The sequence below is a fragment of the Corvus hawaiiensis genome, chromosome 26 (assembly GCF_020740725.1).
Source record: "Corvus hawaiiensis isolate bCorHaw1 chromosome 26, bCorHaw1.pri.cur, whole genome shotgun sequence".
Taxonomy (NCBI): domain Eukaryota; kingdom Metazoa; phylum Chordata; class Aves; order Passeriformes; family Corvidae; genus Corvus; species Corvus hawaiiensis.
In genome coordinates, this window is record NC_063238.1 from 20,032,357 (window position 1) to 20,056,105 (window position 23,749).

At 38.6% G+C, this 23,749-nt stretch overlaps 1 protein-coding gene across 9 annotated transcripts in view; it reads right to left on the bottom strand.

Annotated features, from left to right (window-relative positions):
- RUNX1T1 (RUNX1 partner transcriptional co-repressor 1) overlaps window positions 1-23,749 on the bottom strand; it is a 114,759-nt gene that overhangs the window by 63,745 nt on the left and 27,265 nt on the right. Inside the window, exons 1-2 of one of the 9 annotated variants that reach the window (XM_048286449.1) lie at window positions 15,616-15,797; window positions 3,927-4,044 (exon numbers count right to left, since the gene is read on the bottom strand). The exons of 6 other annotated variants lie outside the window; for them this stretch is intronic. Coding sequence is in view for 2 of the 3 variants with exons in the window: in XM_048286446.1 (XP_048142403.1) it covers window positions 3,917-3,962 (46 nt within the window). In the remaining variant the exon portion in view is untranslated. Of the gene's footprint in view, window positions 1-3,916; window positions 4,045-15,615; window positions 15,798-23,749 lie in introns of those variants that run through there. 2 more of the 9 variants (XM_048286446.1, XM_048286448.1) reach the window with 2 other exon arrangements.

The following is a 23,749-nucleotide window of genomic DNA, read 5'->3' on the forward strand; positions in this document are numbered from 1 at the left end:
AGAGCTCTTATAATGCCCCATACTACAATAAATAATGATGAGTGTAACAGTGAAAAGTCTAAGGCTAGACAGGAGAGATAAAAGTCATAGCAGGTTATCAGAGTTATCAGGTTATCTGCTGTAGAACACAGTACGGACAGCAGAAACTTGTGAGTAGATAAAGATACCCCAATGAACTCCTTAAAATGACAACAGGATGTTCTGCACCTCAGTGGTCCTTCTTGGCCCTGTTTCTTGATGGGTAACTGCGCTATTGCAACAAATGAACAAGCAATAGGTTTGGTTCAGAAAATATGAGAAAACTATTCAGAAGCACCATTTAAGGAGAGTAATAAAGAACAGGAGTATAGACATGCAGCCTCCTCAGTTGCTGAGGTTGTTAAGAAACAGCAGGAGACACAAAAACAGATTCTGGCACTCCGACTGTGAAAGGCTTGGGCAGGTTGTAAAGAAATTAACTGAGCAAAACCAGAATAGATTCACTTAAAATGTGCAGGGAAAAAAGGCAAGAAGAAGCATCCCAAGCTACATTAACCAGAGGAAACAAAAGACATCATCAGTTTTCATTCATATCAAATAAATAAGAAAACAAAACTATAAAAAAACTTTGATCTTAACTGAAACTGAAGAAAGATATTGACAACTAACAAGTATTGACCTAGCTTATGTTTAAATCTATCTCAACAATTGAGAAATAAATGGGCAAGGAGGGTACCAAACTTGGACAAACACCCTTGATTCTGGAAACATGTATGTGATTTTTTTACAGAAAGGAGTGAAATAGAAAATGGGACTCTGGTACTGCTTGTTCTTCTCTCACTTTCTCTTCTAGCACAAAAAGAGAGAAGAAGAGGTAAAACAAACACACTGAGATACTATTACATTGTTCAGCCAGACCTGGGACTGTGGGACCTTTCCTCCAGAAACCCCGAACCCTTGCAAGAACAGGGACAAGAAGCTGTATGGACTCATTGGTTCTGCAGGGAACCAGCAGCCTTCTGTCTATTGCTCCCCTCTAATATTTAAAACAATCTTTGTCTTTTTTTTTTTTTTTTTAAACCATCTCAAATGTACACTTTAAACACATGCTCTACATCATGTTATGTCATACTGGAACAAACAGCTCCTCAAAAGGCTGAACTTCCATTTGTGATTATTTATGTAAAAGCTTTGTTTTCTTTTAAACTGTGTATATTTTGTTGGACTGCATCTACTGGCAGCTAAATTCCCAAGCCTTCAACCTGCCATCTCAAAGAAGCAGATTCGAAAGAGTCCAAGTAGTTTACTGTCAGTCTGTAATGAGAGTAAAATTATAAATCTCTGTACGAAAAGCCAGCTGCTTCATTCTTAACTCTGATCCCCCCTTTTTCTTTTGCATTCTAGCTAGCATACAGCTGCAATAAATGTGGCTCTTCTCACAAGCCATGCAGATGTTAACAGTTCTGTAGGACATCAAGAAACATTTCAAGAACCTTGTAAGTGCTGACTAAACTTGCTTGAATAACCCACACTATCTCCTCCACATTCCTATTCAGTAACATTAGTCTTCCTGAATATATTAAGGGGGGGGGGGAGGGGGAGTGGAATTACCATTTAAGCTAAGGCTTTAATATCTAGGTCTAACTGCACTATCAGTACACAAAGCATGTTCTTAAGCCATCAGACAACAGATAGTAAAGCAAAGGAAGTAAATTTATTCTTTGTCACTATGAGTATTGCATTTTTTGTTTCTTATCTATGCAAGAATAGTAAAATTAATGTCTGAAAATATATATTTATAAAAGCCATGGCTGTATGTATTTGAAAGAATGGATCAGAATTAGAGCAAGATCTTTTCTTTTCTAGTAATCAAATGGATTAATACTAAATTAGAGCGAAGCAGTTCAAAGTGCTACCTAGTACATTTTTATTAAAGTTGTATTAGCATGACAGGCATATGCATTAAAGATTAAGCTAAAGCCTCAAACCACAGTCAGCAGCAGCAAGAGTCCAGCTGTGCAGGTAGAGGACTAGATACGAAATGCATTAATTAAGTGGGTTTGTACTAGAGATGCTGTTTTAATATTCTTCCCTGTTCAAGCAGTGTGCTGGGATAGAGCTAATTTTCTTCTTAGCAGCTAATGTAGGGCTGTGTTTTGGATTTGTGCTGGAAACAAGTGTAGGTAACACAGGAATGTTTTAGCTACGGCTGAGTGGGGCTTACACAGAGTCAGGACCTTTCTGCTTCTCACCCCTCCCAGCAGTGAGCAGGCTGGGGATGCACAAGGAGCTGGGGGGCGGGGGAACGACACAGCTGGGACAGCTGACCCCAATTGACCCAAGAGACATCCCACACCATGTGATGTCATGCTTAGCAATAAAACTGGGAGGAAGGTTGGCTGGGAGGCTGCTGCTTGGGGACTAGCTGGGTATCAGCCAGTTGGTGGTGAGCAATTGTATCAATTGAGTTTCTTGGGTTTTATTTCTCTCTGCTATTTTACCTTTTATTACAATTATCACTATTATTATTGCTATTATTATTATTACAATTATTATTACTATTTTATTTCAATTATTAAACTGTTCTTATCTCAACCCACAAATATTCTCAATTTTATCCTTTCAATTCTCTTCCCCTCATCCCGCTGGTGGGGAGCAAGCAAGCAGCTGTGTGGGACTTGGTTGCCAGTTGGGATTAAACCACGACAAGCAACAAGTTTAGTCTCCTTTTTGGGGTAGGACTTTCAAAACACATGAAGCAGTTTAGAAGCTCAGTCATCAACAAAGCCAGTAAGACTCACTCGTGTATTACTCCAGACACTTGAAAATCCCACATCAAATACCCTACCCTGTGTGTAAACTTCACACTTTGAAAACCCACTGGAAGGAGGGCTGCAGAGTGATTCGCAGCGCTGAGCCATAAAGAGATCACAATCTTTGACAAGTTCAGAAACAAAATGTGCAGTCAAGAGTGTCTATGGCAGAGTTTTGAGATTGTCTCCAGTCAAGTGTCAATCTCAGCAGAGTTTCAAAGAGGACAGGGTAGGGAGAAATAAAATGAACATATCAGTACATTTCCTGCAAGGAATCGATAAAAAGACCTCACTCCCACAAAGGCTTACATACCTGCTCCACTTCAGATACTTCTCCTATTATGTAGCACACTTGAAGTGAAAATCAAGTCTTTGAAGACACAGGGCAAAAATAATTTACCATGAAATGTGGAATTTGGGGTATTGTTTGTTCTTTGATTTAGTAATACAGGAAATCTGAATATAAAGCAGAATTGCAATGTGCTATTTTCTAAATGTTTCATGACGCTGCTTTTAGAGTAATTTCATCAAAATGTCATAAAAAGACATTTAAGCATTTTGAGATAAGCAAAAAGACAATAGACTACAACCTTAAAAAGAATTTAATGTAATATTAACAGAAGCTCTGTAATTAGCTAGTCCAAAAACCTCAAGCCGTCTTCAGGCTTCCCCAAACAAAACAAATTGGAAGGAGAGAGCAGGAAGAAAAGAACTGGGAAAAAAAGGAGAAAAATAAAAAGAGAGGAAAGAAAAGCCACATGAGCCAGAGTCCCTTCACTGCTGTTATTTCTCCACAAGCGGAAATGCTCCGTTCAGTCACGGCTTAGGAGGCATAAACATCATTGAAATTCAAAAGCAGCTCTGAGAAAGAGGACGCCTCAATTGGTATGCAAGTGGTGTTTTCTCGCCCTGAATACATTATGAACTTGCAGCATGCTAATATGCCATGCTATCATAAGCACCAGATGGAACAGTAGGCAGTGTATGTCCCATCAAACCTCAGGAAGATGTATTAATGTTCCTGCTCTTTTTTTTTTTCTTCCCCTCCCTCCCCTCCCCTTTCTTCCCCTCCCCTCCCCCACTACAACCCCTCAGCTGTGTCCCCAGACTGGCACATTTCGTACCATCAGTCACCTGCTCCCGAAGCACAGTTCTCCAGGGCTGCCTCATCTTCACCAGGTGGTGCCAAGCATCTTTTCAATCTTTTTTATCGCAGAAGGTAAAGGCCACAAGACGTGTCAGGCTGTGCTTACTGAAGGGTACCGAGTACAAAAGATAACATCATGAGATAAATGATAGATGAAGGAAGACTTTGGGTTTAAAGCTAGCACAATAGTTTTAAATTATGTATAAACAGCACAGCACAAATTTCCCCCTCAGTACTATTGATGAATGAAGAACTGGGGGACAGCAGCAAAGGGAAAGATTTTCCAAGTAATCAAATAAAACAGAGGAAACTGGATTAAAGATCTTTGAACTTAATTCCTTTTTTCACTACACTGGAAATCTTTTCAGAGAAGATGTACCCAGTTCAACAGCCATTTATAGGGTAGGGGCAGGATTTAATTTTAAATCAGAGTAAGAAAATGGCACACAGGCAAATTAGCTTGCAGGATTTTTGATTTTTTAAAATATATATTATTCTAATGACATTCCTTGGCTTTTATGACTAACAAATTGCTTGAAGCTGTATGTATGATTCAAAAGACATCGAGAATTTTAATACTGCTTTGCATCATTTATTAATTCAGTCTCAAGCAGGTTTTGTATTACTGAAGAGAAATGTGATCTAGTATTCTGTATGAAAGTATGTGCATAGGCATACAAAATTAAAGCACATATTTTCTGGTATCACCTGAACTTTTCTTATCTATTCACAGAAATAAACTGCCTATTGAAATATATGGTTTGAAAGAAAATTATTTTCTTTTTCTTTTCCTGTTACTGTGCTCTTCAGAATGCAAAATAAGGTCCTCAAGACTGAAAATTAAGAGCCTGTGAATTCAAAACACAAGAAAGAAAGACAAGAGATGGCTGAAGAAAAGCAAATCAGCTTTAAGCATTTGAAGTTTGAATGTTCAAGTATTTTTAAACAGGTTTGTTTTTCAGAGAGAAATCACATCAGTAAACATTTTGCCATTTTCTGATATTTTAGAAAACACCTGCTGATTTACAAACAGCTCTCACTATGAATGTAAATCTATTATTTTCCTAACAACATTAGCCTTCTCATAAATACAGTCTAATTCTACAAGATGCTGAGTATTCACAACTCACACAAGCTTTTCTGGGGATTAACGTTGCTCAAAACCTTCTAAGAGCTAGATAGAGAAGTTATCTGTTGCATGTATTAGAAGTATTTTTCCAACTGCTAAAGGTCTGGTTGACAGAGATTTCCCACCACACGTCCAACCCTAAGTAAAACAAAAAAATAATTACCTTCTTCTTTCAAGCAAAGCATGTTTAATAATAATAATGACTGTTATTCAGAAACAACAGGCATTATTCTACCATCTATTAAGTCCAGAAAGGCATTAATGCAAAAATATCTTAAGGACTGAGTCAGAAATCAGACCAATTTTTTTCCTTTTTCTTTTCCTACTGAATATTGGGGGACTTGTTTTGTTTCTTAATATATAGCCTTTAAGGGTAATTTGCTAAACTATGATTTGCAATGTGCAAATAAGTCTACTTAAGTCCATTATCCTGAGTTATAAAGTAATTTCTGACACCTTAACAGCACTCAATTTAATTACAACACACTGAAACAGTAGAGCTGACTCCCAAAGGAACCAGTTTGGATCAGAAGATGATGATATATGCTAGCTGCTTATCAGCTTTCAGCATCAGATCCACCATCAGCTGTTTTCAAGAACAGTATCAGAACATCTGCATCATCATATTATTTTCTGGCAAAAAGCCCTCCAAAAGCCAGCAATTGCATTCAACAATGTGCACATACCCACACTTGTAAGCAGACATATTTAAAACCCAGCAGCTTTACTGTAATGACTAAAGGAGACAAAAAAACCCAAAACCAAAACAAACAAACAAACAAAACCCCCCCAAAAAACCAAATAAAAAACCCCAAAACAAACAAAACAAACAACAACAAAAAAAAGAAACCATTTTGATTCAGTAATCATCAATTTCTGCAACAGAATCCCCACTGGGTAATTCATCAGGGCATCTATTCTATATCTAGTGTGGCAAGACAGCAAAAACACTTATGGCCTCCAAAAAGAAAAACACTTGTGACAAAACTATTAAGCATTCCTAGTGATTAGCAATAGACACTCATTATTTCAAGACTGTCTTGAACCAATGCCCCAGACAAAACCATGCAATCATATCTGCTGCTGTCAGGATGAAATCAAGGCATCATTTTCTGTATTCCTTCAAGAAAAAGCAAGTTACTCAGCAGCATCCACAAAGCTCCTTCTGAGACAATATAGAAGTTATCTGAGGAAAGAGTATATAATTCCTCTTGTGGCTCTACAGAGAGATGCAGGTCGATACCTTAAATTTAGGTAGTATTTTTACCTTTGGAGCTTTTACAGACTCTCAAGAGTGGTTTGAAGCAAAACCTTTAAGGCAGCATAAATGAAAGGATTCTGTTTCTGCTGGTGTCTGAAGATTAAGTACCATTACTTGCCTTCCTCAAAATGAAAGTAATTGGAAATTACTATTCTACCAACTGACATGTCACAGGAAGAAACCTAGCTGGTTAGCTGGCAAGCAACCATGCAAATCAAACTCAAGATGTGGTTCTGTCTATGCAGAGAAGTCTGAAGAGAGCAAAGAAAGGCTGTAACACTGGCTTTCTGGGAGCAAACGTGCTATACATGCTCTGTAGACTCTGCTTTCATACCAAGGTCTCAGTCAAAGTTTCATGCACAGATTCATCTCCTGTGCAGCAGACTCACTTAATAAATATAGAAAACCCAAATATATGTTTGCTTTTACAACTAGAGAATAATGTAAAGAGAGATACAAGTAAATTAACAAAACAAGATAAGCATTCTTCAAAATGCTTTAAAATTTTTACCGATAGTATTCTCAAAGAGGCCACCATCTCACTTCTCCATTTTCAAGGGGACAATGAAGTGCTCACATTGGCTAACAGGAATTCAGAAAAGAAAGATATCCACTCCTTACTGCACAGATCCCCTTTAAAAATTGCAAAGGACTTTGCTTTTATTTCTGACAATGCAATGCAGCCAAATGCTGATCTCAGTGTAAAATAATCAAATACAGATTTTAATAAAGTAATTTAAATTACTTCTAAGATCTAATATGGATGAGATTGACAGAAGCTCTCTTTCAGGACCTTAAAGTTAGGAGATCCTACAGTGCCATGGAAGGATGAACTCAACCAACGTGGACCACCTGAATTCTAGAAACTTAGTTGTCTTCCTCCTGTCAGTGGAAAAATGAAAACTAAAAACACCAATCCCAAGAGGCAGTAAACACTGTTGCAAACCAGTTTCCATGAAGAAAACTGATGACTTTCAAAGCTATTAAATGACACTGCCATCTGACCTTGTTGGATATCTAATTACAGCCATTCTTTTACAAACATAACAACAGTTGCTTTAATGAGCATCTTTCCGCTTTCTTTACTGTGTTAGAAGGTCCTGTGTTTCACTCAGGATTTCACTTTCAAAACTGATAGAAATCTCAATACTTTCTGAAAAAGAATGAGATTATTGCATATCCCTGTTTTTTAAAGACCATTTTTGTACACTGCAGTGTTTATAGTCTAAAATGTCCAAAATAGTGCACCTAGTACAGTTCCAGGCAAAGTAGAAACAGTAACACTGTCACAGAAAATGACCTCTTCTAAATTTCAGTTAGACAAACTTTCTCCTAAATAGAATACAAATAAGTGTGTGCAAATCTAGCAGATATAATTACACAATCAACAATTATGTGGTGAAATGGACTGGAAAAATAAAATTTAAACAATAAATGTTAATTTGTATTTGCTAACCACGAAAGATGTGGCTGGTGCTCTGCAAGGCACAAAATCCCTTAAAAAAAAGATTCTCTTAAAAATTCAAGGAATGATATGAGGAAGTCACATATAGGAAAGTCTATGTAGATGGCATTTATTTGAATTATAAAACAGCTACTATGAAAATTCAAGACTATGTATACATGTTTATTGCTCTGGTTTAAAAGGGCCACCAGAATATATTTGGAATGCACAGTTTAGAAGCAAGAATCAAATTATGACTGCATTTTCCTATGTTGCGAGTGCACACATTTTCCAAACTGCAATCTTGTGGCAGGAAGAGTATTTGAGTCATGTGTGCTTGCATGACTCACAAAACACGTATTAAGGAGAGAGCTGAAAAAAGGAAGGGGAAAGGGCCTGTATCCCTAACTGGGAGATTACTCCTTTAGCAGGATGTGGTTTCAAAACAGGAGGACAGTAAGACATTGAGCCGAACATTGCTAGAGGAATCAGAGTGAAACAGGGAATCTGCACTGGAGATATACAGGAAGGCTCCCAAGGTCTGGAGGATTATAAGCACATAAAGAAAATTCCAATAAAGCATTAGAACTGAAAGAGTACAAAGTTAAATTTTAGATGTGCTTTCCAAATGGCTTACAGAAGACAGAGTAGTGCCTTAAACCCCAGAAAAGCTGTATTGATAAGATAGAAAGGGCAATGGACTTTGAAAGGCAAAACGTATTCCTTCTTCTTGAATCATTTCAAACTTCACTGCAGTTAACTATGCATACACAAATGCCACTTCCTCAAATTTCAGCTCATTATAGCAACCCCCTCTTTTAAATGAAGAATGATATCGGCCTGACCCCACAGCAGATCTGCACAAATTTGCAGTATGCTTGAAGGGTTACTGAAATATGTTTTTCTTCCTTAATCCTCAGCTTCTCTTCCAGGAGGTGATCAACACCAATTCCTTTTACTCTTCTCTTTCCACATTTTTTTTGGTCTTTGTCAGCTCAGTATTGTCAACATGCAAAAATACGGCAGAGTTTGTTACAGTCTGCTTCCAAAAGGATGTCCGTAAGGAATGAGAACCATATGAGCACTACTCTTAATAACTGTGTCCACTGCTGATGGTATTTCCTTTTGAATTTCAGAAAGATTTCCTGTCACCTTTGACTTACACTTTGTGCCTGTTTAAAAGCACAGTTAGGTTGCAGGCATTGCTCCAGAATATTTATCCACACTAGAACCTAAATATCTGGCTGGATAATTTTAATAAATTCAGACATATGGGTCCTACCAGGTAATTTTTCCTCATGAAATTTTCACAAGATTACCAGATCCCAAGAGCAAGAAGAAGCAGAAATAAATCTACAGCTCATTACGCAACATAATGAAAAAGCTCAAGTAAGGCTCTAGCTTATGGCATAAGAATTTGGGCAGGAGACTTTTAGAAGTTGGATCGGTTCAGTGGCTCTTCTGACACTACAGCTTTAAACCAGCTGCAGGAACATTACTAACAGGTGGTGTGCTGCAGCGCAGGGACTAAACTAAGAGGTCTGTGAACCTTCAGTTGAGGTGCCTCCTCCCAAATCCCAAGGTCTCCAGCAACTTGTTGTCTCAAGTTGTTCTGCAGTTAAAGGTTACTGAGGCTCTTTTCCACACTCTGTCTACAACTTGCAGTAAAGAAGAAATTACTAGTAGAGAAAAAACAAAACAAAACAAAACAAACAAACAAACAAAAACAACAAAAAAACCAGCACAGAGAAATAAATTCAGCTCAGGTATACGGAAGCACAGCTCCATAAGCTGCCAGAGGAAGGAGGTGCAGCCCTTTCAACCAGCACTGAGCCTGACAATTCTGCTCTTCTACCAGCACACAAAGTCCATTCAGAAAGCTACAGATCAAGTAATAGTTTCAGACCAGATTCAATGAATCACTTTAGGTGCCCGAAGCCCAACACTGCTGAAATTTCCCCTGAAACACAACACAGAAGCCAGTACCATGGGCTGCTCTGCTCTCCTCTACAGAGCACGGGGCTGAGGCACCTCAGACTGGGTATCCAGAACAGTTAACAGATCCAGCAGAACAAAGAATCACCATGCAAGCTGAAGTGACCTTAGGAGATGAGACAGTCTATACCCTTCTGCCTTAAAGAATGTGAAGTTTAGATCAAATTGCCAAGGGTCTGTCCAATACAGGATCTTCAATAATGAAAATATCACTACCTCTCTGAAAAAACAGTTTTAATGTCTGACCATTGTTATGGTGGAGAATTTTTTTCCCGTGTATCTACTTGGGTTTTATCATGGTCTATTACTCGTGCTTTTTGCCTCTCATCTTTATCACTATGCACCTTGAGAAGAATTTGGCTCCATTGATCTTCTCTACACCTTCCCATTAGGTAGTTGCAGACAGCTCATGACAAAAAAGATTATATAAAGTTAATTATATTTAACTAGCAACTGCCTACATCTCACCAACAGGAAAATTCCTGCCTTTCAAGGGATTCAGTAACTTGGAGACATGGAATCCACAGCATTACTCTCTCCTCCAGAAAAGTTGTCCATATCCTCATCTTCAGAAGATTGGCAAGTAGAACTGGTTTGTGTAAGACACAGCTAGGCGAGATGGAAGAGTGAGCTTTGAAATTTTTTTGCAAGTCTTTGGAGTGGAAGCCTCACTTTGGAAGTGAAACACACAAATTCAAATCCTCCTTCTGCTTGCTCAAGCTCAGGTCTGGAACATATTCCCTTAGCAGTGGGGAAAGCTACTGCCCATTAGCAGTTTATGGGAGTAATCTCCAACACTCTTGTCCTACCCAAGAACTGAACAAGTAACATGTAAGGAGCGAACATGGCACAAGATCAACAGCAGCAAGGGGGAAGTGGCTCCTGCACTAGTCCTGCTCTTCATCTGGTGACTCTCATGTACATTGAGGCAGAAAGAACAAACGTATATCACAAAAATGCAACTTGATGCAGAGATGGCTGAGCTCCTGGAGAGTTGAGCCAGTGAATATAGATAGAATATTACAACATGGCAAGGACTTCACCAGCTTCACAGAGGAACTGCGTGAACATGGAGTTAGCATAGCAGGATATTGAAAGAAATAAGCCTTGCCAAGTCGGCCAATATGGCTAGACTGTGTCTGTGTGTAAGTGAAAATCCAAGCACTGCTGTGCCCTATGTTTTTCCCAATTTAATCTCTACTTGCCTCAGCATTGCTGGCTCTATGTTCCATTTTACACCAGACACATTTCTGGGAACAAAAAGTAAGCCTACACTTGTGAAGAGACCAACATTTCTAAATATGCACTGGGCTTCCTCTGAGATTACCTACCAGATCCAACTATGTGAACAACTTAAGACACAGAAATGCTTCAACTCCAAAAAGACATTGGTGTGATCTCAGCACTGGGCTGCTTAACCCTATCAATACTGAGGGAGACCCTGCCATGCACAGATGCAGCTTGACATGCTCAGGAAACTTTAAAGCTGTAACAGTGATACACCCGGGAATGAGGAGGGTTAGAGGCATGGCACTTTGGATTTGGAAGGCAGCTATTCCTTCAAGTGCACAAGTTGTTTTGTGACCTGGAAGCTGATTTTTTTGTAGTGTTATCCTTGATGTACACACTTGGAAGAAACAAGGATGAAGCCAACAAACCAGAAACTGGTACAGGTATGTGTACATGTCCTGAAAAGGACCAGGTATCATGTCCCCTACTCTTAGATGTACCTGTTTCTCTGTTTGGACTTCAAACTAGCATATCATATAATTTCATTTTATGCAAAATTCAAGTTGTCTTTTCAAATTGTATATACACAGATCACTTTGATTTGCAAGCTGTGACGATCATGCCTTAAATATGTGAGTGTGGAGTGCAAAATCTTCTAATATAGGTGTGATTGGTGCTAAACACCAAGGAAGTACCTATCCTGAGAAACGGACTTGGTTGTTCTCTAGCTAAGGGTCTGAGTTATAAAGCACTCAATCTTCTCAGGAAAGGAGTGTTTGGGACCCTGATGAAATATATATATATTCCTGCAGCACAATCTGCATTCCATGATGTGTTAGTTACTTTCCATGCATGTGTAGCATGAGGCAGTTCACAGCCCCATGGGTTGAAAATAAGAGCAATAATGTTATGCAGACTTTGGAATTTATTACTACCATAAAAGATGAAGAAATTTTAATACTGTGAAAAGCAAGTCATCACATGTCACCTCCCAATCCTACCATACATATCTGAAGAACCCAGTGACCCACAGTCCTCTTAGGGAAAGAGCTTTTCACTCATAGCTGAATCCTGAAGATAAAGTCATTATGTAGGATGATTGGAATAATGATGCAAAGTTAACACTCAGACTTAAGTATTTCCAGACACATTTTCCCTGTTTGGCAGAAAACTTGTTTTGTAAGACAGAGAGTCCTCCTAATATAACAGCATAGCAACTGCAGCTTAGAACAGACCAAGTTGGTTAATGGACTGTTAGGACACTTTTGCTGTGTAACAGCATTTAGACGCATGTATTTAAAAAACAGGTGGATAATCCAAATGTTCAGTTACTAGGACACTAACAGTTATGTCCATGGCAATTTTGTTTCTGTTCTTTAAACAAATCATCACTTGCAAGCACTAATGTTAAAAGCAGAAAGCGACTCTAGTACACAGTGGCTATAAATGCCAAATCAATTTTCAGCAGATAATAAAGTCCATGTTTTACAATCAGCAATACACTGTTTTACTACCCAAAATGTAAGCTAATAATATATAGCTCTGCTAAATGGAAAATGCAGATATGCTGTTAAGAAATGGGCTGGCTGTGAGATGATGGATCATTTCTGCCGGGACCTTCTTAAAGCTATGTGCAAATGTTTTGAAAATATCACATGATGTGGCCATGTGTTAAAAATTACAGCCAGTTAAGTTCTCTGCTAAGAAAAATATGTGGGCAATTTATGAAATGCACTCCAGGATGGAGATATCTTAAGTAAAACCAGATTTTGAAAACAAACCCATTTTTTTTGAAACATGAACTTAAAAAAAAAATAGTTGCAGCCACATCTGGAGAGCAGAAGTAAAGAAAGGGTGGTCTGACCTAATACCAGGCCATCTTCTGAAAGAGCAGCATTATTTCTGGGCTACAATGACTGTGATCACTGATTGTCCTTTTAAGGAAACCATGCTGAATACTGCCATGGGCAATAATAAAGCATTTTGTAGGCCAACATCTGTTCTTTGAAAGTACTATAAAATGACTGATAGATTTGTAATGTTTCATAAATAAAGTCCGGAATAAACTACTAAAAAAAAAAAAAAAAGAAACCAACCACCACATTCACAGTAATCAGAGAAACTGGTATATGGTATTAGATTTGAACACTGTTCCCCCAGGAACAATTATTTAGACATAAACGCTTCCTAGAGCTCGCTACACAGAATGACAAAATGGTTAACTTGGTTATGGCAAGCTGCATGTTAACGGGATTATCTTTCTAGAGACTTTTCTCAGAGTTGCAGCAGTGCCTTCACAGAGGTCTGAATGGCTTTTACAGCGCTTCATTAGCCAGCCCCGCTGCTGTCGCTTTGCCCCGACAGGGGAGCGAGGAGGTGAGCGCCCAGTCGCAATTATAACAGTACGAGCAATTCGTCTTTGAAGGGCAAATTTAGTTTGTGTAATTGCAACCACCACACATAAACCAGAACCCGTCTTTATTAACTCATGTTCTTTCCCCAAAAGAAGGACTTCAGATGTCAGAATCACTAAAGGGATGGTTCTGAAATCAAGACTTCACACACACACAAAAGGCACTGACATAATATCAGATTACATAAAAATACACATCCTTTTAATCTCTTGTACATAATGTGCTTACTTTTAAAATACAAAATCTGCCCCAGATGGCTAATAATGCCCATTTGAAAAAACACAACACCACAATATTAAAGGGCTAAAATATGCTGTGAACAGATTGAGAGGCAGTTCATCCTAGAGGAGAGTAAAAAAGTGCAGATGGGTGTCAAAAATAGCCAAGTGTCAGATCTGTTCAAGTATCTCCATTCTGGCACATGCTCCCAGTCACAGCTGTTAGTGTATTCTCTGTATCCAAGTGCAAGGTTTTCTAACACTCAGAGCTGACATTAAAACACACTTCTTGCTTGCTACTGCTTTAAGGAGAATGCTGCAAATAAAAGATTTATTTAGTGGTAAAGCTTAACGAGTATTGATAAGGGTATACATACTTGAATGTAGCACATGCCATTTTGATTAAAGATGCATGAAATTTTAACCAGCAGGTAGATTAAGTAATTTAAATGCCAAAGGCTTAATAGGTTTTCAAAAATGTCCACTCTAGGCATTCCAACAGTTTGCCAATAGCCCCAAATAATGCACATGAGGATCAAAACTGATAAGATTGTGTCATTTTAGTACACCTAAATATCTTGATAAAACACAGAAATAGTAAAACTGCATGAGAAGATGAGTTTCACACAAACACAAGGGAAACATCAGTGGATTCAAATTTTGCACAACGCACGGTTTTCCTAATTAATGAATTACCATGGTATTTCTAATGAAGACCACATTCCCAGGAATGCAATGCATGCAAATCAAATTTGATGTTTAAAGGGTTAAATTGACCTTTCATAGTCCTCAGTTGTTATCTATGCAAATTAATTTGCCCATATTTCAACCATATAAATCCTCTTAACCTTGTGCTTTGAGCAAACAGAGCCCGTTTTCTTGTTACAATCACGGGATCAGCAAACATACCAGCAGTAGGGTATGACCGTATACAAAAATCCTAAAAGGAAAACATTCTTCCAACAACTGGCAATACCTACATGCAACTGTGGCTGCAGTAAACTGGCAGATACTGTTTCAAAACACCATCTGCGAGGTGTACAGACTCTCTGTGATCAAGCGTAGCCTCTTCTGCCTGTCCTACCCAAATAATCCACAAGAACCAGCCAGCTGTAGGATCTCTAGCCCTGTCTTTTTTTTTATCCAGAACACAGCCTGTTATAATCAGGCACATGGCTTTCTCCAGTCCTTACCAAAGGGGGGAAAAAAACACAAACAAAACACACCAAATTCAATCTACTCAGTTGTGGTCAAGCATCTCACAAAACCCCTCAACAAATCACCCTGCATAGAAGAGTTTTTATTGGCAATAACACTTATCAATTAGACAAGTGATCGTAAGATCCAAGAGTAATATTTTCCTGAGGAAACCGACCTATTGTAACTCCCAGCTCCACAGCAATTCCTCTAATTCAGCAGATTTTTTAATTGTTTTATTTTGAATCAACGTATTTTGGTGATTTGCCTGGTGACAGTGACGGACTATGATTTAGGGCAAGGCTGGAATAATCTGTTTTATAAATCTCCCTCACTTCTCCAACATAAACAGCTTTTCACAGAGATAATTTCAGCTGATGGGTAAACACTGTGAATGATCTCTGACGATCAAATGTTTGCAGATTCAAGGTGCAGCTGACAGTCATGAAAGCCAGCCCAAAGCTGTATTTCTCTTTGCTAAAATGATCCCCTGTGCAGAGCCCTGCACCCACAAAGCTGGTGACTTTCTGCTATTTCTACCCCTTTTCATTGAAACATCCAGTCCTGCTGTAAGTATCATCTCTAGCAGTTCACTTGCACAAATTCCCCTCCCCCCAACACATACACAACAGAATTAGCATCCGCGATCACTCTGTACCGGTATCAGCTTGCAAATCACCCTCTATATTAAAAGAGAAAAGAAAAAAAAGAGAGGGAAAATATACTATCAAAAAACGATTAGCGTTTCCTCATTTAGAACCGAAAGAGCTGCAATAATTTCGACTCACCAGGCATCCTTGGATAAAATATACCACACTGTAAATGGCTCTCTCCTAAAAGCAAGCTTATTTAGGGCTCAGTGCCTCCTGTTCTGGAATGAACAGAGAGAAGCGAGGAGGGCCATCAGAACTGGCTGTGGCAGCGTAGCTGGAGGCAGGATGCTGGGCGCGTGCGTTTGCCAGGCAAAGACAGATGGAGAGCTGACACTCTGTATTGCACTTGGAGCAGAAATGTGAATGATGACAGGAGCACATGTGGCCTTGAACCCAGCCCTGTCTCTTCAGGCAGAACAATGACAGGGATGTGTGTGCAAATTATCACAACCCCGGCTCCCCTCAGCTGACTCCTTTTACTCTACCTTTCACACCAAGTTCCAGATGACCAAAGAATAGAAACTAAAATGCAGAGTGATAAGCCAAACACTGAATTATTCATTTTTTCTTTAAAAGTTAACCCTTTCCTCTGCTGACAACAATTAAAGAAAAAGCATCACTTTGGATCAGCTCTCCTCCAAATATGGAAACAAATTCATTCTTTATTTTAACAGCCGTAATTTTGCACTCCATAGGACTATGTTTGTTTATTTAGCTAGAAATTCAAAACGTGCAGAAGAATATACAGGAGCCCCCCCTCTTCCCACATTTATGACATTATTATTCTCCTTTACTATGGGGAACGGAGTATCAAAATCACTCCCTCTCTCAGATCCACAGTAGTATGTGTAAAATAGAACACACTTAGAAAGCAGACTACTTACATTTTACTATGGTGCTTTTAACCCCCTGGGATTCTTCCACTGATATGTTCCAAACATTTGCAGCTTACTCTCCTTTACCTTGCATAGTGATCCATGGGGGATGAAAACAAAATCTTCCCCGTAAAGCTTTTTCAAAAGCTAAACAATCATGTCCTCCCAATTTCTGATTTTGTGAACCCCTTCAATGTTTATCCTTCACATGAATAAGGTATGCCTGGCTAGGTTCAATTCACTCTTCCCTATTAAGCTTTAATGGACACCATGATACATAAAACTACAAGTCTTTGTTATAGTGCTTTATCTAAAGCTGGCTATTTTCTTCTCAGCAGTCCCTCCTTAGTCCTTTGTAAAACATCTTTGCCTCTTAGAAGAAACATACGCTTGACTCGCATGCCTTCTGTAGCACATACATCTTTGCACAAAATTCCAGGCACAAGAAAAATATCATCTTTTTTTAAAACTCTCCTCCCATTCAGCACTTGCAAAAGCTTCCTTTAGTAATGAGCATTTCTCCAGTAACTAGCACATAGGTCCTGGTTCTGGTTCTGACTTTGCCTTTGCATTATACATTCAAACCCTTTATGGAAAGGCAACAATTCTCAGTCAGATCTTCTCAGTGTAAGGAGGTCTGTCCTTGTGTACTTATTTATGCACTCCCTGATTTTGCATTATGCCATCTTCTGCCTCTATTACACACAAACAACTCTGCTTTTAGGCCTTCCTCTTCCTTCCTCTAGCTACCACAGAGCCTGATAATGATCTGTTTAGGAAAAGGACACATATGGAAAATTAAGCAGAAAATAACTGTCCCTCCTAGTGTCCAGACTGAACTCATGAATATTTCTCAGTTAAAGAAAATGAATCACTTAATTTACTGATATTTCCATAATACCTTTTTAACACAATCTAAATAGCACCCTTAAGTTTCAAATAAAATGGGAGAGAAACTCCAAACACAGGACTAGCAAATCCAAGACTATCAAGAAGAAAAGGAGCAGCTCCCCTGCCCCAATAAACAGCCCAGCACTAGCAACCTAATGTGTCTGCTACTTGAGGTAGGTCTTTTCTTCATCTTCATCAGACATCTATCATAATGAAGTTCTCTATAATGGATATTTGAGTGTCAGAGAGCCCAAGAGAAACACCAAAACTTGAAAACATTTTCATGACAGTCCACTTTCATGAAGGGAGGAAAAGTGGAGGGGTAAAAACAAGCAAGGGAAACGGAGACAAGAGAAGTCTGTGCCAACAAGGCCTTTAAAGACTTTACTATCCTTTTGGTTTTATTATTTGATGCACTATTTAAAACCAGTCAGGTAGTATTGTATTTGCTATGTTGTTTTTCTTTTGTAATGCTGTACTCTACATGAAAGGAAAAACATTTTCACAGTTGGAAATGCAACCTTTCATCAACATAGACGCAGCCTGAATCAGCTTCAGAGTAGAAAGTAACGTGTCAAAGGTATGATGCATTTTAATAAAACCAAACAATATTCACTCTTAAAAGAAGGTCTTAATATCAGTACATTGTAAATCCACAGACCATGGCTCACAAAATTGAGCTTCCATATGCTGTGTGATTATGCATCTTTTTTCTGTGTGTAAAAAGCCTTTTTAAGCTGTTATCTGACTACAGTAATTGCCACTTAAATTGATCCATGTCAACAAAACCTGGATCCCTGGAGATTCTCACCTAGAAGTCTGCTCATGGAAGAGGCTAACAGAATGCCTGTGCATCCGAGACTACTTCAGCATTTTCTCAAGCAGCCAGCTGCATGAATAGTTTTTCCCTCTCATTATTTAATACACTGAGGCAGGCAGCAACCCATTTGGCAGTCCTCCCTGAAGAAGTATCTGTGGATATTTATTTGCTTTCCCCACCCCCATTTTTAATGCGGTCACCTAAAGCTTGCCCCAAAAGTTTTTGCACCAGATCTAAAATTTTAGCAGGCCAAGCAAAAGTGGACAGCCCATTCTGTAAAATAGTTTTATTCTCCACCAAGAAAGGAAAGGCAGTGGTTTTAACATAGAACAGTTCTGCTGCATCACAAGAGTCAGAGTACTACCAAAATGAAAGGGATACAAAGAGAGTGAAAAATCTACAGGACAATCTAGGGCCAGTTTCTTTACGGTACACATTACATTACACCATCCTGGGTGGGCACCAGCTCCTTCTTTGATGATCGCTCAAAATGCTTTACAAAATCATTTTAAATCATCCTCTAGGAGTCCTTATTTTGAAAACAGGTAGAGAAGGCAAACCAGTCTCCATAGTCTTGTATTTGAAGGGGAAGAAAAAAGATTTTTATGCAGAGGATGATATAAGGTAGCCAAGACATGGATCTGATGGAAAAGGGAAATTCCTGATGACCATCATTTAAAAGTACAGAGATTGCCTTTTGTGCAAACCCAGCTTAATAACAGGGATTGGAAGTCCACTGAAACACATCTGTAGTTAATGAAAGCTCTCTATTAACAGTGAACGAAGAATTTAACTCAAAGCTTTTCTGTAGGACTTCTCAACTTCCCGCTCTACTTATAGCAGACTGTTGTGATACATTGTGACTTCACACAGTGGGTATTAAGTGAGTTAATTCAAAGGAGCTGAAACCTCATTGATCCTAATTGAAAGCAATACACCCAACCAAATAGTTTTCTACCCCATCTGCTCTGGCCTGCCACCAGCTATTCAATACAAGAGAATTAATAGTTTCAGATATTCTAACAGACCCAATAAAAGCACTCATTTAAGCAGGACTGCATTAACAAAGTGAAAAACCAAGGGCAAAATGGGTTCAAATGGAGCATTTTACTCCTAGTTGGCTTTAACAAAGCTGAATAATGCTTATTCTGACTTTTTATGTGCAAGACTTGATAAACTGAATGAGAAGGCACTCAATGATCAGTCAACGAGCATTGATGAATGGTCATTAGGACCCCCCCAATCTCAGGGAAGGTCATTCCACAAAGTGGCACACCAGCTTGAAAGGGCGGACTCACTAATGTCCAGATTTCCCCGCTTGCTTGTTCCACTTTCACTTTCAGACCAGTAGCCACCAAATGAGGCTGACATATTGGAAAATAATCTTTTATGGGCGAGTGGTAAATAAAAATAGAGGCATTAGCTGGGCTTTCAAATTCAAATCTACTAGTTTTGTCAGCCCCAAAACGTTTTGATTTTCCACCCAGCTGGAAGCTATTAGTGTTTTCTTAAGGCATCCCACTGACAGGGCAAACCCACCTAATGTGTGAGCTGTGGAGCTGATGCAGGGGACAGGGGACAACCACTTCTGGATGCTTTCTTAACTTTATTCAGTTAACTTTATTCAGTCCAACCAAAGTCCAGTAAAGGCAACACCTTCAGGAGAAGCTCACTAATTTCTTGCTGCCCAAGTATCTCAGATTTCCTGGTGCAATGGCAACCCACCTGGGCCTGCACCCTCAGTGCGACTTTTTTCATGACATTGTACCTAGCCTCCCTTGGTTCTACTGCACCACCACAAAAGGCTCAAGTTATCCAAGAAAGGCACAGCACTTCTCTATAAACTTCTAATTCTTTGCTTGGAGATGGAATTTAAATATTCCAAAAAGATATGTGCTTATCTGTTAACAGCAGCTCTTTATGCATGCAACACAAAACATTTGCCAGATAACGCTAAACATTTCCCTTAGCATTTCCTTATTGGCAAGGCTTTCTGGACTTCTGAAAAAAGACAAATGAGACATTTAAAACATACACTGCTCTGTGAAACATAGACTAATTGGGATTACCTACACAAATCAAATACTGAGCAGTTGAAAGAGTCACCAAGGTGGGAAGAAAATATTCTTGGTTGTCTAAGACAAACTGCTGATTATGTTACCTTAAGTACTAGATTAAATTCATTGGAATTGAGAAAGCATTCATGTCTTTCCAGTTAAGAAAACTTGCAAGTTATATCCATATTTCAACAATACTCCAAAGCGTATTTTAAATCATATGTTAAGAAAAGGCAGCCTCGATAGTGGATTAGACTTAACAGCCTAGACTGCCTACTGCTTTTTGATTTTAAAAACCCCCAAAATTAATTCTTGTTGAACATTTAGAAATTCCAGTGACATTTCAGGTGCATTTCAGGTTTTAAAGCAATGAAAATATACATTAAGACCTAACATCAAAGAACAGTTCCACAAAAAATTAACTGACTCAGAATGAGAGGGACAACATTCAGGCCCTAATGACTGCATGCTCTTTTACTCTCTATATACATTTTAGTAAGAACACTCACATGGACAAACTCACATATAAGTGTACCTGTCTTGGTGTCTATTTCTTTCACTAGATCTAGGCTAAACAAGTTTTGACTCACATTTTTATTAAAAACTATGTTTTCCATAATGTGGGTAACGTAAATTAGAATTGACTGCTAATTTCTATCATCATTTGACTTCAAAGAAAATTACCACACCATCTGTGCATAGACACCACTCAAGCACTTTAGAAAATTTGATATTGATTTGAAAATATTTCCGAAAGAAAACACCAATGATGCTGTCTCACCAACAGGGAGAGAACACATTTAGTGTGACCTGGAGAAGCCTGGAAGAGAATATCTGCTCCTGCTGAACTATGGCCATATTTTAAGATACAAAAAGAAGGAGAAGGGGGGGAGGGGAGGGGAGAAGAAGGGAAGAAAAAAATGGTTTCAAGCTATCAGTTGCTTTTTGACTTGAAGCTCAGGGTGTTTGTTCATTTAACATGGGTAGGGAAACTCCTCCTGCTGTAGTATATTAACCCAAGTTTTGACCTCTAATCGATGTCTTTTGAATGTATAGGACCTTCATAATAAAGATAATGTGGAGCATATTTGTGTGAAAGCGTATCTACCACTAGCCATAAATTTGAGCCTTGCATTTTTCTCTGCAACATATCAATATTTGTGACACTAGCTAAACATATTTTATTCATTTGACAAGGATTGTTACATTATATTGAAAACTTTTGTTTCAATGTCACCACCTCCCCGTTTTGACTGATGGCGAGTTAGTTTTGTTAAAATGCACGGGGTGATAGCGTATGCTCCAGTGAACTTTCCCTCCTCTCAGCACCAGAGACAAAAACCTGCAGCTCTGCTCTGTGCTGGCAGCCATCTGGCCAGCTTTCTCTCAATGCCTGGCCCACACCACACTGCAGGCAAAATTTCAGGGCTCTAGAGTTCTGTGGAGCTATTCATGACATACCAATTTCACATTTTCTGCTTGTATGCTTGCAACAATAAATGCTAATGAGGACTATGAATGACATTTTTAAAGACAATAAAAAGGTCTCCAAATCCCCTGCATATGGAGACACTATTTTCTAAACTTCACCTTCTGTTAGGGAGCCATTACACTCTAAAGGAAAAAAATAACCTAAGGAGAACAATGAGATGATCAAAGCATAACCAAGTCCTTAAGAATTCCAAAGAAAACAATGTTTGCAAAGCTAGCTTAATGACAGACAGATTTTATGCTGATGTACCGCACTAACACTTAAGCATTGTACCTCTCTTTTTCGATAACACTGCTACTTCTCATCGAGGGGCTCAGAACTGGGGGGGGGGGAAGGGGGGGAAGTCATAGCAAATCCTCCTTTTCACTGATCACATATAAGTCTACAAGCCACAGACTTGGACTTAAAAATTACTAATCTCTAGATGAGTCCAAGAATACTCAAAATAAGCCCCAGAATAAACTGTAATTACTAATGGATTTGGAATGCTATGCTTCATAGAGATCTCTGTGCTGACAAAGTGTGGCCAAGACAAATATCAAATTATATTTTCTTTCCCCAAATCTGCCTATTGCAATGCTATTACTAAGAGAAAGAAACGAGAAAAGAGAAAAAAAAGAAAGAGAGAGAAAGAGAGAACAAGAGAGAAGGAGAGAAAGAAAGAGAAAAGGAGAGAAGGAGAGAAGAAGAGAGAGAAAGAGAGAAAGAGAGAGAGAGAAAGAGAAAAGAAAGAAAGAGAGAAAGAGAGAAAAAGAGCGAAAGAGAGAAAGAGAGAAAGAGAGAGAGAGAGAAAGAGAGAAAGAGAGAGAAAGAGAGAAAGAGAGAAGGAAGTTGCTTTTACTCTGGGAAATGTCTTCTATATTAAGGACAACTTCCCCTTATTAGGAAGATTAAAAACACTTCCAGGAAAATCCACCAGGTGGAGCAAATACACAGCAATACAAAACATACATTTATGCTCGTACTGCCATTTTCAACAAGGGGAAAATGGTTTATATGCAAATATTCTTACCTACTGACCTCTCTTATTCACCCTTTTGTCATATATTGATCAATTTGTATTTATTTACTACATTTATAATGGTACAAAAACTTCATTCAAAGGAGCCCTCACACAAAGCTATTGTTCCTGATGAGCTCAATACAAATTTGCAAACCACAATAGTAATCAGAAATACAAGGGAAATTCAAGAATAGTATTTTATATATATATATAAAATTTTATATATATATATATTATATATATAAAATTATCTATCTATCTATCTATCTATATGTATATAATTTTTCCCAACAATATAAGGTTGTGCTTGTAGAACACACTGACAAGCATTCAGAAAATAAAGCTTATTCTTACATCAGGTAGCAAAATCTTTGCACTGGCCTCCACTGTAATGGGCTGGAAACACGGCTGTTCTGCATGTCTGGTTATGTTTTTATACACACAGTAGTGCCTGGAACATCACAGCAGTGCCACGGTACAGCATGTTGGTGTTTACTATTAATGCTTTATTTTAGTATGACATCTGTCAACTACTGAGTAATTTCAAGAGGGCAAGTGAATGAGGACTGTAAATAAATATTTCAGCATATCTAGGACAGCTAAGCATTATTTCCTCATTTAAATTATTTGCTTTCCAGAGCCAGGTGAGAAAGTCACCTCATCATCAAGTATTTTCAGTTTCCCTGATGAATTAGGAGGTCTAATGGAACAAAGGCATGAGGCCACATTTTTACATGAAGAGAACTAAGTCCTAACAGAACAGTGGTTCTTTTATGGATGAGTTTTCTCACAGTTATAATAGGACAACCCACTGCCAGACCCTGCAATTGCTAAAATGCCAAGCAGTATTACCAAATGAACTGATCTAATGCAGTTCAGCATCTGGAAACACAGCAGAATCAGTACATAGACTCATTCAACCCTTGATGATAGAAAAGCATTATCATTTGTAAGGGACAAAAGGAAGGTGGCTGATTTTAGTCAAATCTTTTTCTTTCCATTGTTTCCTTAGTTACACCTTCCATCACATTTTTCTCTCACTTTTCCAAACAGTGGCCTCTGTCTTCTCTCTGCCACCACATCTACTCCTAAATCCATTACTCTGGGGCCAGCCACCTTCTCACTCTGCTA